Consider the following 15000-nt stretch of genomic DNA (forward strand, 5'->3'; position numbering starts at 1 on the left):
ATGGAGGGAGGGAGGTAGGTAGGCGATGGATGGATGGAGGGAGGGAATGAGGGAGGTAGGCGATGGATGGAGGGAGGGAGGGAGGTAGGCGATGGATGGATGGATGGAGGGAGGGAGGGAGGGATGGGAGGGAGGGAGGGGATGGAGGGATGGAGGGAGGGAGGGAGGGAGGGAGGGATGGATGGATGATGGATGGAGGGAGGGAGGGAGGGAGGGAGGGAGGGAGGCGATGGATGGAGGGAGGGAGGTAGGTAGGCGATGGATGGATGGAGGGAGGGAATGAGGGAGGTAGGCGATGGATGGAGGGAGGGAGGGAGGTAGGCGATGGATGGATGGATGGAGGGGAGGGAGGTGATGGATGGATGGAGGGAGGGATGGGGGAGGGAGAGCGATGGATGGATGGAGGGAGGGAGGGAGGGAGGGAGCGATGGATGGAGGGAGGGAGGGAGGGAGGTAGGCGATGGATGGATGGAGGGAGGGAGGGAGGTAGGCGATGGATGGAGAGGAGGGGAGGGAGGGGAGGAGGTAGGCGATGGAGGGAGGTAGGCGATGGAGGGAGGTAGGCGATGGATGGATGGATGGAGGGAGGGAGGGAGGGAGGGAGGTAGGTAGGCAATGGATGGATGGATGGATGGAGGGAGGGAGGGAGGTAGGTAGGTAGATGGATGGATGGATGGAGGAGGGAGGGAGGGAGGTAGGTAGGTAGGTAGGCGATGGATGGATGGATGGATGGAGGGAGGGAGGGAGGTAAGTAGGCGATGGATGGATGGATGGAGGGAGGGAGGGAGGGAGGGAGGTAGGCGAGGGATGGAGGGAGGGAGGGAGGCGATGGATGGAGGGGGAGGGAGGTAGGCGATGGATGGAGGGAGGGAGGGAGGTAGGTAGGCGATGGATGGAGGGAGGGAGGGAGGTAGGCGATGGATGGAGGGAGGGAGGGAGGTAGGCGATGGATGGAGGGAGGGAGGGAGGGGTAGGCGATGGAGGGAGGAGGGAGGGAGGAGGGATGGATGGAGGGAGGGAGTAGGAGGGATGGATGGATGGATGGATGGATGGAGGGGAGGGAGGTAGGTAGGCGATGGATGGATGGATGGATGGATGGATGGAGGGAGGGAGGGGGGAGGGAGGTTAGGTAGGCGATGGATGGATGGAGGGAGGGAGGGAGGGAGGGAGAGATGGAGGGAGGGAGGGATGGAGGATGGGGGAGGGAGGTTAGGTAGGATGGATGGATGGAGGGAGGGAGGGAGGGAGGGAGGGAGGTAGGTAGGCGATGGATGGATGGATGGATGGAGGGAGGTAGGCGATGGATGGATGGAGGGAGGGAGGGAGGGAGGGAGGGAGGGAGGCGATGGAGGGAGGGAGGGAGGGAGGAAGCGAGGGGGGAGGGAGGTTAGGTAGGCGATGGATGGAGGGAGGGAGGGAGGTAGGCAATGGAGGGAGGGAGGAAGCGAGGGGGGAGGGAGGAAGCGAGGGGGGGAGGGAGGAAGCAAGCGAGAGACTTTTGATTTCTAAAACCTATTGAGACTTGATAACGACAAGCGCTGTAAAATGTCAGCAGAAACCGCAAACCTACATCGATGGTAAACACCGATTTACCATCCGAGAGACTGAACAACATACCCAGGCAGATACTATCATTACCCGTGAGGACACAGCCTCATTTTCAACAACATATCATATTATGGCATATTTGGCTGGCCTTAGTCTTGTAGAAAACTGAAACTCATAAACTCAATGACCCGACAAAAGAGAGAGAAACATGGAGAGATTGACACAGAGAGAGAGATGGAGAGCGAGAAATATAAGGATTTGAAGAGGTGACCTGGTTTCTGCCACCACGAGCGGGACCACACTGTGCATCATGAGTCCATTGTGTGTGTGTGTGTGTGTGTATGTGTATGAGATCGAACACCCTGTTCTCTGCACTAGGCCATTTCAACCCCATGCCACTGCCTTGAGACAACGAACTATAATTCCTCCTATCAAGTCCTCTTTCATTTCCCCTCGGTTCTACTTCCCCAATGTCACCACTGTCCTCCTGACACTCCTGATCAATGACTCATGATGACTCACAACCCCGCATCCCAAACATTTATACTTCAAGACCTCGGAAGAGATTTGGGTCCTTTTTCCACATTTTGTTTTACGTTACAGCCTTATTATAAAATGTATTAAATCAATAAATAGACATTTCTGCAAATGTATTTAAAAAAATATATCTTATTTTACATAAGTATTCAGACACTTTGCAATGAGACTCGAAATTGAGCTCAGGTGCATCCTGTTTCTATTGATCATCCTTGAGATGTTTCTACAACTTGATTGGAATCCATCTGTGGTCAATTCAATTGATTGGACATGATTTGGAAAGGCACACACCTGTCTATGTCAGGGTCTGCAGTCGACGGTGCATGTCAGAGCAAAAACCAAACCATGCTGTCGAAGCAATTGTCCATAGAGCTCAGAAACAGGATTGTGTTGAGGCACATATCTGGGGAAGGATACTTAAGGATTTCTGCAGCATTGAAGGTCCCCAAGAACACAGTGGCCTCCATCATTCTTAAATCGAAGAAGTTTGGAACCAACAAGACGTTTCCTAGAGCTGGCCGCAATCTGGGGAGTAGGACCTTGGTCAGGAAGGTGAGGTGACCAAGAACCTAATGCTCACTCTGACAGAGCTCCAGAGTTCCTCTGTGGAGGGAGAACCTTCCAGAAGGAGAACCATCTCTGCAGCACTCCACCAATTAGGCCTTTATGGTAGAGTGACCAGATGGAAGCCACTCCTCAGTAAAAGGCACATGACAGCCCGTTAGAGTTTGCCAAGGGGCGCCTAAAGGACTCCGACCATGAGAAACAAGATTATCTGGTCTGATGAAACCATGATGTAATTATTTAGCCTGAATGCCAAGCATCACGTCTGGAAGAAACCTGGCACCATCCCTACGATGAATCATGGTGGTGGCAGCATCATGCCGTGGGGATGTTTTTCAGCAGCAGGGACTGGGAGACTAGTCAGGATTCAGGGAAAGAAGAACAGAGTAAAGAGATCCTTGATGAAAACCTGTTCCAGAGCACTCAGGACCTCAGACGGGGGCAAAGGTTCACCTTCCAACAGGACAACAACACAGCCAAGACAACCCAGGAGTGGCTTTGGGACAAGTTTCTGAATGTCCTTGAGTGGCCCAGCCAAAGCCTGGACTTGAACCAAATCAAACATCTCTGGATCGACTTAAAAAATAGCTGTGCAGCGACGCTCCCCATCCAATCTGACAGGGCTTGAGAGGATCTGCAGAGAAGAATGGGAGACACTCCCCAAATACAAGTGGGTCAAGGTTGTAGCTTCATACCCAAGAAGACTTGAGGCTGTAAACCTGTTTTTGTTTCGTCAGTATGGGGTATTGTGGGTAGATTGAGGGAGGAAAACTATTGAATCTATTTTAGAATAAGGCTGTAACATAATGTGGGAGAAATGAAGGGGTCTGAATACTTTCTGAATGCACTGTATGTGTTATAGAAGTTAAAATGATGTGCATGTTTGTGTTCCCCAGGTATGGATGGAGTTTGGGCGCATCAAGCTGCCCCTGGGCCTGCACCCCAACGACCTGGAGGAGGAGTGGGGCAAGCTGATCCTGGAGATGCTGGAGAGAGAGAAGGCCCTGCGGCCCGCTGTGGAGAGGTCATGACCCTGACCTTAACCCTTACTACTGCTGCTAGTGTTTCAGTTGGTTTATATCAGTAGCTATCGAGAGAGAAGGCCCTGCAGCTCTCTGTGGAGAGGTCATGACCTTGACCTTAACCCTTACTACTGCTGCTAGTGTTTCAGTTGGTTAATATCAGTAGCTATAGAGAGAGAAGGCCCTGCAGCTCTCTGTGGAGAGGTCAGCAGCTGAGACATAGGTAACACTATAACTAACCAGAACCTTAAAGCTGGAATCCTTAATGGTGAAACAGCCAAGTCTGTCTGCAGTTTTAGAACAACAAAATAAGTTACTGCAAACAACAAACACTTTCTTCTCCTCTGACGTCATTGCACACGCAATAAAGGAGCATAAAATGGTGGGGGGGGGGGCGGCAGTGGTGCCGTTCCCCCAATCGGCAGAATCGTTAACCCTGATTTAGTTATTTGAGAGCTAGAGTTTGTTTATACCAGTGGCTATGGAAAGACGAGGCCCTGTGGCTCACTGTGGAGCACACTAAACCCGAACCCCGACACTTTATTACTGCCATCACTTACGGCGACATTTTCATGGTGCTCGAGCACAGGTCTCTGCACCAAACGCAGTACATCTCATTATCATCCGCCGTTTTCACACTGATTTAATTTGCACGGGTCTGTACTCTGGTTGTATTGTGGAAATGTCGTCCTTGTCTTAATACTTCAGCAATTTAGTCTTAAACCTCAATAGGCCTAACTTGATTACCTGGTAGATGTTTTTAGTTTGTTATGGTTGTACAGTAAACACATTCCTTAGACACTGGCTGCGTACGAAATGGCACCCTATTCCCTATGTAGTGCACTACTTTTAACCAGGGCCTGGTCAAAAGTAGTGCGCTGTATAGTAAATAGGATGCACTTTCAGACGTAAAAAAAAAGAGTGTTTTTGAGCTTTGTTGACACTCTGTGACACTGTGCTGATACTGTGCGTCTCCTTCCAGACTGGAGTTATTGCTTCAGATGGCCAATAAGATCCAGAACATGGCCCTGGACTGTGAGGAGAAACTCACCCTGGCCAAGAACACACTGCAGGCCGTGAGTGATGCTGTCCCTGTTTCTCTCTCTCTCTCTCTCTCTTTCAACGAGGACTTGCTTCTCTGACGTTTTTGTACTTCCACTGTATAGGCACGATGTGCCTCTTTCACTGTGGTGTGCTGTGTCTTACTCATTTCTTCCCCGTCCCTCCTCTTCGTCCTCTCTTTTCCCCACCATGTCTTCTCGCTCCTCCGTCAGGACATGTCCCGGGTGGAGAGTGGCGAGGCGGTGCGTTGTGAGAGGGAGCTGAGCTTGTACCTGCAGGACTGTGAGGTTCTGATCAGACGGCTCAACGTGGACCTCCATGTCCTCAGGGACCAGAAGTACTACCAGGTGGAGCAGCTCGCCTTCAGGTCAGTGGAGGGAGAGGGAGTGTGTACGGACAGAAAATGAGGCTTGGTTATGCTTTGTAGCTCTGATGGTAGAGCGTGGTGCTTGCAACGCTAGGATAGTTTGTTTGATTCCCGCTGCGGCCACCCGTACGTGAAGTCTATGCATGCATGACCGTAAGTCGCTTTGGATAAAATTGTCTGCTAAATGGCATAATTTAAAAAAATATATATACACTTCCGTTCCAAAGTTTGGGGTCACATAGAAATGTCCTTGTTTTTGAAAGAAAAGCAAACACCAGTCTCAACGTCAACAGTGAAGAGGTGACTCCGGCATGCTGGCCTTCTAGTCAGAGTTGCAAAGAAAAAGCCATATCTCAGACTGGCCAATGAAAAGAAAAGATTAAGATGGGCAAAATAACACAGACACTGGACAGAGGAACTCTCCCCCGAAGGCAAGCCTCTTCACTGTTGACGTTGAGACTGATGTTTTGTGGGTACTATTTAATGAAGCTGCCATTTGAGGGCTTGTGAGGCATCTGTTTCTCAAACTAGACACTGTTGTGCACCGGGGCCTCCCACTCCTCTTTCTATTCTGGTTAGAGACAGTTTGCTCTATTCTGTGAAGGGAGTAGTACACAGCGTTGTACGAGATCTTTAGTACCTTGGCAATTTCTCGCACGGAATAGACATCATTTCTCAGAACAAGAATAGACTGACGAGTTTCAGAAGAAAGTTCTTTGTTTCTGGCCATTTTGAGCCTGTAATCGAACCCACAAATGCTGATGCTCCAGATACTCAACTAGCCCAAAGAAGGCCAGTTTTCAGCTGTGCTACCATAATGGCAAAAGGGTTTTCTAATGATCAATTAGCCTTTTGAAATTATAAACTTGGATCAGCTAACACAACGTGCCATTGGAACACAGGAGTGATGGTTGCTGATAATGGGCCTCTGTACGCCTAGGTAGATATTCCATAAAAAATCAGCTGTTTCCAGCTACAATAGTCATTTACAACATTAACAATGTCTACACTGTATTTCTGATCAATTTCATGTTTTAATGGACCAAAAATGGTAGTGTATATATTGTTAGGCTTGTTTATACTGTATGAACCACGAGCATCAGTGGTGTAGATGTGACACCACAACAGTACTGTGTTATGAGAAAGCAGATGTTTTGTGGAGCAACAGTGGAGGTCCTAATTCACTTCTGGTTGTCTTCTGAAGAGGAGGTTGACTGTTTTTGTGTATTTTGTGTGTCACAAGAAAAAGGTGTCCCTTTTTTTTCTCCCTTGTCTTTTGGGGGGGGATTTTAACACATTTGTTCCCCTCCTGCACAGAGTGTCCTGTCTCCACGAGGAGCTGGTCTCTCTCCGGCTCCAGTGCTCCAGCGTCTACAGGAAGGGTCACTTCTCCCCGGTGACGGGGGGAGACCGGACGGCCCTGCGGGGGAGCGACAGTGGTGTCTCCCTGTCCACTGGGGCCCAGACCCTACTGGGGGCAGTGGGGGTGATGGGGGCAGCCCTGCTCAGGAGACCCATGTCCCGCTCTCAGCTGGTGGCCATGTCATCCTCAGAGGACGAGGGGAGTCTCCGGTTCGTCTATGAGCTCCTGGGATGGGTGGAGGAGACACAGGTAAGGAAGAAGGGGTGTAGGTAGATGGAGGGAGGGAGGGGAAAAGGGATGCATGAGATTAACTGATTGTGTATGTGTGTTAGGACATGCTGGAGCGTGCAGAGTCGGGGGCGGACCTGCCCTCCGTAGAGCAGAACCTCCAGGACCACCAGAACATCCACACTGCCGTGGAGGAGCTACTGCACAGCCTAAAGGAGGCCCGCAACTACGAGGTGCACACACACACACACACACACACACACACACACACACACACACACACACACACACACACACACACACACACACACACACACACACACACACAAACTAACACATTCTAAGACAGACACTTCAAGATCCACTGTACATGCTAATACGTATACTGTAAGTACAAAGGAACATGCACTGAGAAGACCTGTGAATATGCAGTCCATAACAGCATGACACTCCCAAACCTAGGAAGAAGACACCTATGACCGTTTTATTAAGCCGTTGTGATCTCTTTATCCTCAGACGAAAGTCTCTCGTAACTTCAGAAGCAATTATTCGGACACTCTGGCCAAGCTGGAGCAGCAGTACTGCAAACTACTGGTGAGTGGGGAGAGCTGTTTTCCTCTGTGAATGTGTGCCCTTGGGGCTGTGTGTGCGTGTGTCTCTGGTATGTAGGGTGTGCTGGTGTGCACCCCATTGTATCCCAGTCTGCCCACATTCTCAGTTAATCCCATCAGAGTGTGAATGAGCTAGCTAAAGGCTCAGGGAAGCTAGCGAGTGTTAAGCCAGACAGAGTGTGGCCTTCAGAAGCACCTGCTTCTACCACATAGCCCCTTGATCAGCCCTGAAGAGAGTGTGTTTGCCTCTGAAATAACCTCAAACTCCTCGTAAACGTTTAGCGCTAATGCCTAAGAACATTACTTCATCCCATCCTGTCTTCACAGGAAAACTCATCGTGGCGTATGCGCTGCCTGGAGAGCCTGCATGCGTTTGTGTGTCGCTGTACAGAGGAGCTGATCTGGCTCAATGAGCGAGAAGAGGAGGAACTGGCCTACGACTGGAGCCACAACAACACCAACGTCAACGCCAAGAGAGATCTATACGCCGTGAGTGGACACCACACACACACACACACACACACACACACACACACACACACAGAGAATACACATTTCTTGGTACCGTTTGACACAGATAATCCCCTGGGTGCTCTTCTGAATGCTCTGTCATCCTCTCTCAGGAAATGAGGTCAGAGCTGGAGGAGAAACAGGAAGTGATGCACTCGCTGCAGGAAACGGCCGACCGGCTCTGTCAGGAGAACCACCCGGCCAAACAGACAGTGGAGGTGAGGTTGCCTAGCAACAAAGCCATTAAGGCCGTTCATTGGCCTTTCAAAGTATTGGCTTTCCATCTACAGTACTTGTCATTAGAAACAGCGGTGCAATCGATGTTCCCCTGAAAATAAGATTGTCAGTATATTTTGTACCTAATGTTTGGGCTGTGGAGCTTGAGTATGATTCAAATAAGGAGCTTGAGAAATATGTCTTCTGGAAGCAACACATGGACTAGACTAACCCCCCCGTGTGCCCTTCCATTTCCCCAGGCGTACAGTGCAGCGCTGCAGACCCAGTGGCAGTGGGTACGCCAGCTGTGTGTGTGTGTGGAGCAGCATCTCAAAGACAATACTGCCTACTTCCAGGTTTGGAGATTTGAGCAAAGCTTGGCCCACGTCCCTTTTACACATTATAAGTTATACCTGTAATATCCATCTGGTCCTTTACGATGCCAATTGTTTGTTGGTTTTCACGTAGATCAAGAAATGATATGCACTTTATTTGCCTACATTTAGTTTGTCTATTTACTACCCATCTATGTTTGGACCTGCCTTTAATTGGGAGTTTAAAGCTATTTAATCTTCAAAAGCGCTTTAATACTAGATTAAATATGAGATATCTCTGGCAGCTGTGGGTGGATTATATATAAACTCCTATTCTGATCTCTGTGTTTTACGTTCTTATTGCCACCTGTCAGTTTGTGAGTGACGCACGGGACTGCGAGACGTACCTGCGTCAGCTCCAGGACACCATAAAGAGACAGTACACCTGTGACAAGAGCAGCAGGCTGGGCAAGCTGGAGGACCTGCTGCAAGACTCTATGGTACATTTACATTCTAATTCACACGTCTCTTTGGTGCTTCTAGTGCTGTTGGATCAAACGCACTCAAACGTGTTCAACCGAACCGGATCAAACTCGCCTCAATTCCTCCACCAACTCGGCAAATTACCTACATCCCTGCTAATTGCTCCGCTATTGCATGTGACCTACTTAGCCAAACAGAGTTGGCTATAATCATTTAGGTATCTGCCAGTGAAAAGCTTAGGCACATGATTATAGCTTATCCACATTTAAGATAATAAGCTACGTGTAATTGCCAAAATAAAGGAAACACCAACATACAGTGTCTTAATAGGGCGTTGGGCCACCAACAGCTTCAATGCACCTTGATCATACATTCTACAAGTGTCTGGAACTCTATGGAAGGGATGAGATGCCATTCTTCCACGAGAAAGTCCATCATTTGCTGTTTTGTTGATGGTGGCAAACGCCGTCTCAGGCAAAGCCCCAGAATCTTCCATAAGTATTCAATTGGATTGAAATCTGGTGACTGTCTCACACACACACACACACACACACACACACACACACACACACACACACACACACAGAGCATATGTTTTACTATCCTTGTGGGGACCTAAAATATATTTCCATTCAAAATCCTATTTTCCCTAAAATAGCCTTTGTCCTCGTTGGGGACCTGCAAAATGTCTCCATGAGGAAGAATTTCTTGTTTTACCATCTTTGTGGGGACTTTTGGGGATTTCTGGTACCCATAAGGATAGTAATGCACACACACACACACACACACACACACCCTTTAAAACCCCTATGTTTCTTTGAGACGCCTCTTTCAAAGTCACTGAGATCTCTTCTAGCCATGGTCGCCTAAATAATGGGCAACTGAGCATTTTTCTACATGACCCTAAGCATGATGGGATGTTTTAATGGCTTAATTAACTCAGGAACCACACCTGTGTGGAAGCACCGGCTTTCACTATACTTTGTATCCCTCATTTACTCAAGTGATTCCATTATTTTTGCAGTTAAATGTACGTCACCTTGACACTCCTGACACATTTAGTAACCGTATCCACTGCTAGCTAATGGCTCAGGTGTTAGCTACAGCAGTCGCATGAGGCTAATGTCATGCTAATACTGTACCCGTTAGCTAGCTGTTGATACTGTAAGTCTTTAGCTACCTCATCTAGTCTCACAGCTGCTTTTGGGCCGTCGCAGTCTAGCGAGCGCTAATCTACTCTAGTGTACCTCTGCTGATTCACGGCCCCTGTGACGCACGGCCACTCTGCCACCGCCATGCCCACCTGACACACAGCAGATGGCACACTGGGAGCGGGCACGGCTCCACGGACATATCCTCTCTGGGCATAGAGATCAGAGGGAAACGTGGTTACATTGATACAAAATGTGTGGTTTATATCGAGGAGGGAATGGATGGTCAGGTTATATACAGTGCCAGTCAAAAGTTTAAGGACACCTACTCATTCCAGGGTTTTTCTACATTTGTACTATTTTCTATAGTTTAGACACCAAAACTATGAAATAACACGTTGATTCATGTAGTAACCAAAAAAGTGTTAAACGAATCCAAATATATTTCAGATTCTTCTAAATAGCCACCCTTTGCCTTGATGACAGCTTTGCACACTCTTGGCATTCTCTCAACCAGCTTCACCTGGAATGCTTTTCCAACTGTCTTGAAGGAGTTCCCACATATGCTGAGCACTTGTTGGCTGCTTTTCCTTCACTATGCGGTCCAATTTATCCCAAACCATCTCAATTGGGTTGAGGTCAGGTGATTGTGGAGGCCAGGTCATCTGATGCAGCACTCCATCACTCTCCTTCTTGGTCAAATAGCCCTTACACAGCCTGGAGGTGTGTTGGGTTATTGTCCTGTTGAAAAACAAATGATAGACCCACTAATCGAAAACCAGATGCAGTGGCGTATCGCTGCACAATGTTGTAGTAGCCATGCTGGTTAAGTGTGCCTTGAAATCTAAATAAATCACAGTGTTACCAGCAAAGCACTATCATGCCTCCTCCTCCTCCATGCTTCACTGTCGAAACTGCACATGCTGAGATAATCCATTCACCTACTCTGCATCTCACAGAGACACAGAGGTTGGAACAAAAATCTCAAATTTGGACTCATCAGACCAAAGGACAGATTTCCACTCGTCTAATGTCCATTGCTCGTGTTTCTTGGCCCAAGCATGTCTCTTCTTCTCATTGGTGTCCATTTTAGTAGTGGTTTCTTTGCAGCAATATTTGACAATAAAGGCTTGATTCACACAGTCTCCTCTGAACACTTGATGATGAGATGTGTCTGCTACTTGGACTCTGAAACATTTATTTGGGCTGAAATCTGAGGTGCAGTTAACTCTGATGAACTTATAGCAGAGGTATCTCTGGGTCTTCCTTTCCTGTGGCGGTCCTCATGAGAGCCATGTTCATCGTAGCGCTTGATGGTTTTTGACTTCACTTGAAGAAACATTCAAAATTCTGTGGAAACATTCAAAATGGACTGTCGTTTCAATTTGCTTATTTGAGCTGTCCTTTATTTTACTAAATAGGTGCTATCTTCTGTGTACCACCCCTACCTTGTCCCAACACAACGGATTGGCTCAAACGCATTAAGAAGTAATAATATAATAATAATATATGCCATTTAGCAGACGCTTTTATCCAAAGCGACTTACAGTCATGTGTGCATACATTCTACGTATGGGTGGTCCCGGGAATCGAACCCACTACCCTGGCGTTACAAGCGCCATGCTCTACCAACTGAGCTACAGAAGTTAAAAGTTAATTTGTTGCATTTTTTCCAAGGCACACCTGTTATTTGAAGTGTGTGCAAAGCTGTCTTAAAGGCAAAGGGTGGCTACTTTGAAGAATTTCAAATATCTAAAATATATTTTGATTAGTCTAACACTTATTTTGGTTACTACATGATGCCATATGTGTTATTTCATAGTTTGATGTTTTCACAATTATTCTATAATGTAGAAAATAGTTTAAAAAATGAATACTCTGGAATGAGTAGGTGTGTCCAAACGTTTGACTGGTACTGAACATGTAGATGTTTTTGCTGTGGTTTGCTGTTATCCTGAGTGTTTTTGTTTGTTTGTGCGTCTGGGTGATAGGCTCATTTCAAGATACCAAATGATGAGCACATCACTGCACTGAGTTTGAGCCAGCATGTGTGTGTTTGGTGTGAAATGGGGTGTTAAGCGCTGGGCGGTTGATTAAATTTCCAGTGCCTTGTGTGTTCTTGTGTGTGCGTGTTCTCACTGGGGAAGATTAAAACAGACTTTGACAGATGCCTCGTTCGCTGAATTCCATAAAAACAACCACCAAAGCCCTATAGTAGACTGATGCAATGCCTTTGTGAATCGCTGCCTAATGAAGTTTCAGTACCTCGACCCATTGTACTGACAATTTATTCTTCCAAATAATACAATGGATAAGTAATGGCTATATACCAAAAATGGATCCAAAGTGACTGTTTGTCTCCTCTGCCATTTTGTTTCCCCCGTTGGACTCTTGACTCATGGTCCACCTCTACTAGCACTAACCCGTTGCTAATGCTAGTTCAATGTTAATTTGGCCGGTGTGAAATTCATCTCTGAAGTGTAATGCTATTAGCATGTTAGTGCTTCCCTCACTCACTCTAGCCCTTAGCTCTCCCAGTGCCTCGAGCCTCTGTTAAACTGTAATGAAGCTTTCTGTCAGGAAGTTAGTCCACGTGAATGTATTTCTACATGCCACCATGAGGTGTTCAGCTACTGCCTTTTTAATGTTTAATGGCTAGCTTAGAAAAGCTAATGCCTTTTTGATGTTTAATGGCTAGCTTAGAAGCTAATGCCTTTTTAATGTTTAATGGCTAGCTTAGAAGCTAATGCTAGTGCTGAGTTAGCTTGCGAACACTGTCCCAGTGTCGCCAATTTGGCGATTGTAAGCTAAGCTACTGGGCGCTATAGCTATCCTGTTGAGCTGAGAAGAGAGATCCCTGCTGTACATGATAAATTGGTGTACTGTGGAGTTCAATGGAATTGATATGTATGGAGATGATAGGAAATGGACTGAAAATTGAAAGGGATATGTTATCATATGACTGCCTATAGATCACATACAGTATCACAAAAGCTTACCATTTGACTGACTGATTTGATTGGTTAATTGATTGCTCGACACCCTCGCTGACCAAAGGCTGTACCCTACAGGAGGAGAAGGAGCAGCTGATTGAGTACCGCAGCTCTGTGGCCAGCCTGGTGGGCCGGGCCAAGACGGTGGTGCAGCTCCTCCCCCGCAGCGCCGAGAGCACCCTGGGAAGCACCACGCCCATCCGCGCCATCTGTGACTACCGGCAGATAGAGGTACCACACCCACACTATCATGCCAATACCAGGGTCCTGTTCATTAGGCAGCAAACGGAGGAAAACAGAAGCACACAAGGAGGGACTGCGTGGATTTGTCCAATATTAATTTTTAAATTTTTAAAATCCGTTGCAGGACATTTTGAAAACCTTTTCGGTTATGTGCCCTTGTGAATACGACCCGGGTCACCTTACCCCACTTCACCTAAATGTATCCTTCTGCCAACTGTTCCGTCTCTACCCTGCACAACCCCTCTCAGCCCCACCTACACCTTATAGCAATCCAATACGGGGCATTTTCAAGCAATCAGCTGTCATCATTGGCTGCTTCCGCCATGCCATTATTGGTATGTAGATCCTGTCCATTTGTCAGCTAAAAAACATAGTATGTGTTATTCAACCATGAACACACACACACACACACACACACACATACACACATGGGTTTTTTACCATTTCCAGTGTTGATTGGAAGATTGCTGCATTAGAGCTATTGAAATGTTGTGGTTGTTGCAGCCCAGTAGTGCCACAACACATCATTAGATCTCATTATGCTTCTTGAGAACGGATAAAATGGCAGATTTTGGGCAGAATGGGCTCAATTATCCTTAGTATTCGTAATCATGTTTTTGACTGTCTTCTACTCTATGTTTTTCATAGGGATCTTCAGGTGGGCTTTTTTTTTTACGGCTCATCTTTCCATCAATGGTTTATTTTTTCAGCTGACAAGACAGCGATGTTGGATTATGCCATTGTATCATAATGGGTCGGCAACACTCGTTAAGAATCCCCCTGAAAGAGCCCACAGCAGCCGCTCCCAAGTCTAGTAATGATTCATGAGAAGAGATTTCCCTTTGGCCACTGACACCCGACGCGCCTCACACTCGCATGTGAAGCCTCTCCACCGCCCAAAGTGCTGTGTGATGCTAGCAGAGGAGCTAAAAGCTATGAATTATGAATTTCTCCCACCTGTGCAGACTCAGGCAAACATTTGAAAATCTGCCTTTCCACTCCTGTAATATGGCATAGGGACAGGAAGTGGCTCGGACACGGCTATTTTAGTTCTGCTGTGTGAGTCTCTCTGGGACTAGGACGGTTTGCCCAGTTAGGCGTGGGAGAGATACCGTTACGTTCTGGTCAGGGGGGAGGTGCAGTGATTACTGCAGGGGTGCGTCTCAATAGTCATGAGTGGCTTCTTCTACTCCTCTCCTTTCCTACTACACACACACACACACACACACACACACACACACACACACACACACACACACACACACACACACACACACACACACACACACACACACTCAGATTGCCACCAACTACGGGCTCCTTTTAAAGAAGACGCACACAACCCGGTCTTCATGACACCATCCCAAAATAATCTTTCTCTCCCATGTCTTTTCTCTCTCCATCCTACCGTTTCCCCTTCCTACCCTCTATCTCTCACTCCTCCGTCTCTTCCTCTCTCTCCCTTCTCGTGTGTCCGCCGGGCTGTCAAGGCTAACGTTCAGGTATTACTGCCGATGTCGTCCTCCTCCTCTTCCTCCACCTCAGCGCTCAGCTCTCACACTGCACACTGAATCTTCCCTGGTTACTCTATGCTCTTATCAACTGATTTAGGATCAGTTTTTCTCTCTTCATCTGGGTTGGATGTACGACCTATATGAGCTAAAGGTCCAGATCAGTTGGTAAGGGTGAAGTAAACGCACGACTAACCCACAGTATCCCAGCTTATTCAGCCAGTGAGACTGTTTTAGCCGCAGTACATGTGTACATCTGTACATGTGCGTTGCAGTA

General features: G+C 47.5%; 1 protein-coding gene across 1 annotated transcript in view; it reads left to right on the plus strand.

Moving 5' to 3' along the window:
- The window catches only part of LOC118397689 (microtubule-actin cross-linking factor 1-like), a 280970-nt gene that overhangs the window by 157116 nt on the left and 108854 nt on the right, over nt 1-15000 (plus strand). Inside the window, 11 exon segments of the mRNA XM_052468938.1 lie at nt 3546-3673; nt 4654-4747; nt 4946-5100; nt 6418-6712; nt 6796-6924; nt 7208-7285; nt 7630-7791; nt 7926-8030; nt 8289-8384; nt 8717-8842; nt 13048-13200. Of these exon segments, the coding sequence (XP_052324898.1) occupies nt 3546-3673; nt 4654-4747; nt 4946-5100; nt 6418-6712; nt 6796-6924; nt 7208-7285; nt 7630-7791; nt 7926-8030; nt 8289-8384; nt 8717-8842; nt 13048-13200 (1521 nt within the window).

Source organism: Oncorhynchus keta, chromosome 19 (assembly GCF_023373465.1).
Source record: "Oncorhynchus keta strain PuntledgeMale-10-30-2019 chromosome 19, Oket_V2, whole genome shotgun sequence".
In the NCBI taxonomy this organism is placed as follows: domain Eukaryota; kingdom Metazoa; phylum Chordata; class Actinopteri; order Salmoniformes; family Salmonidae; genus Oncorhynchus; species Oncorhynchus keta.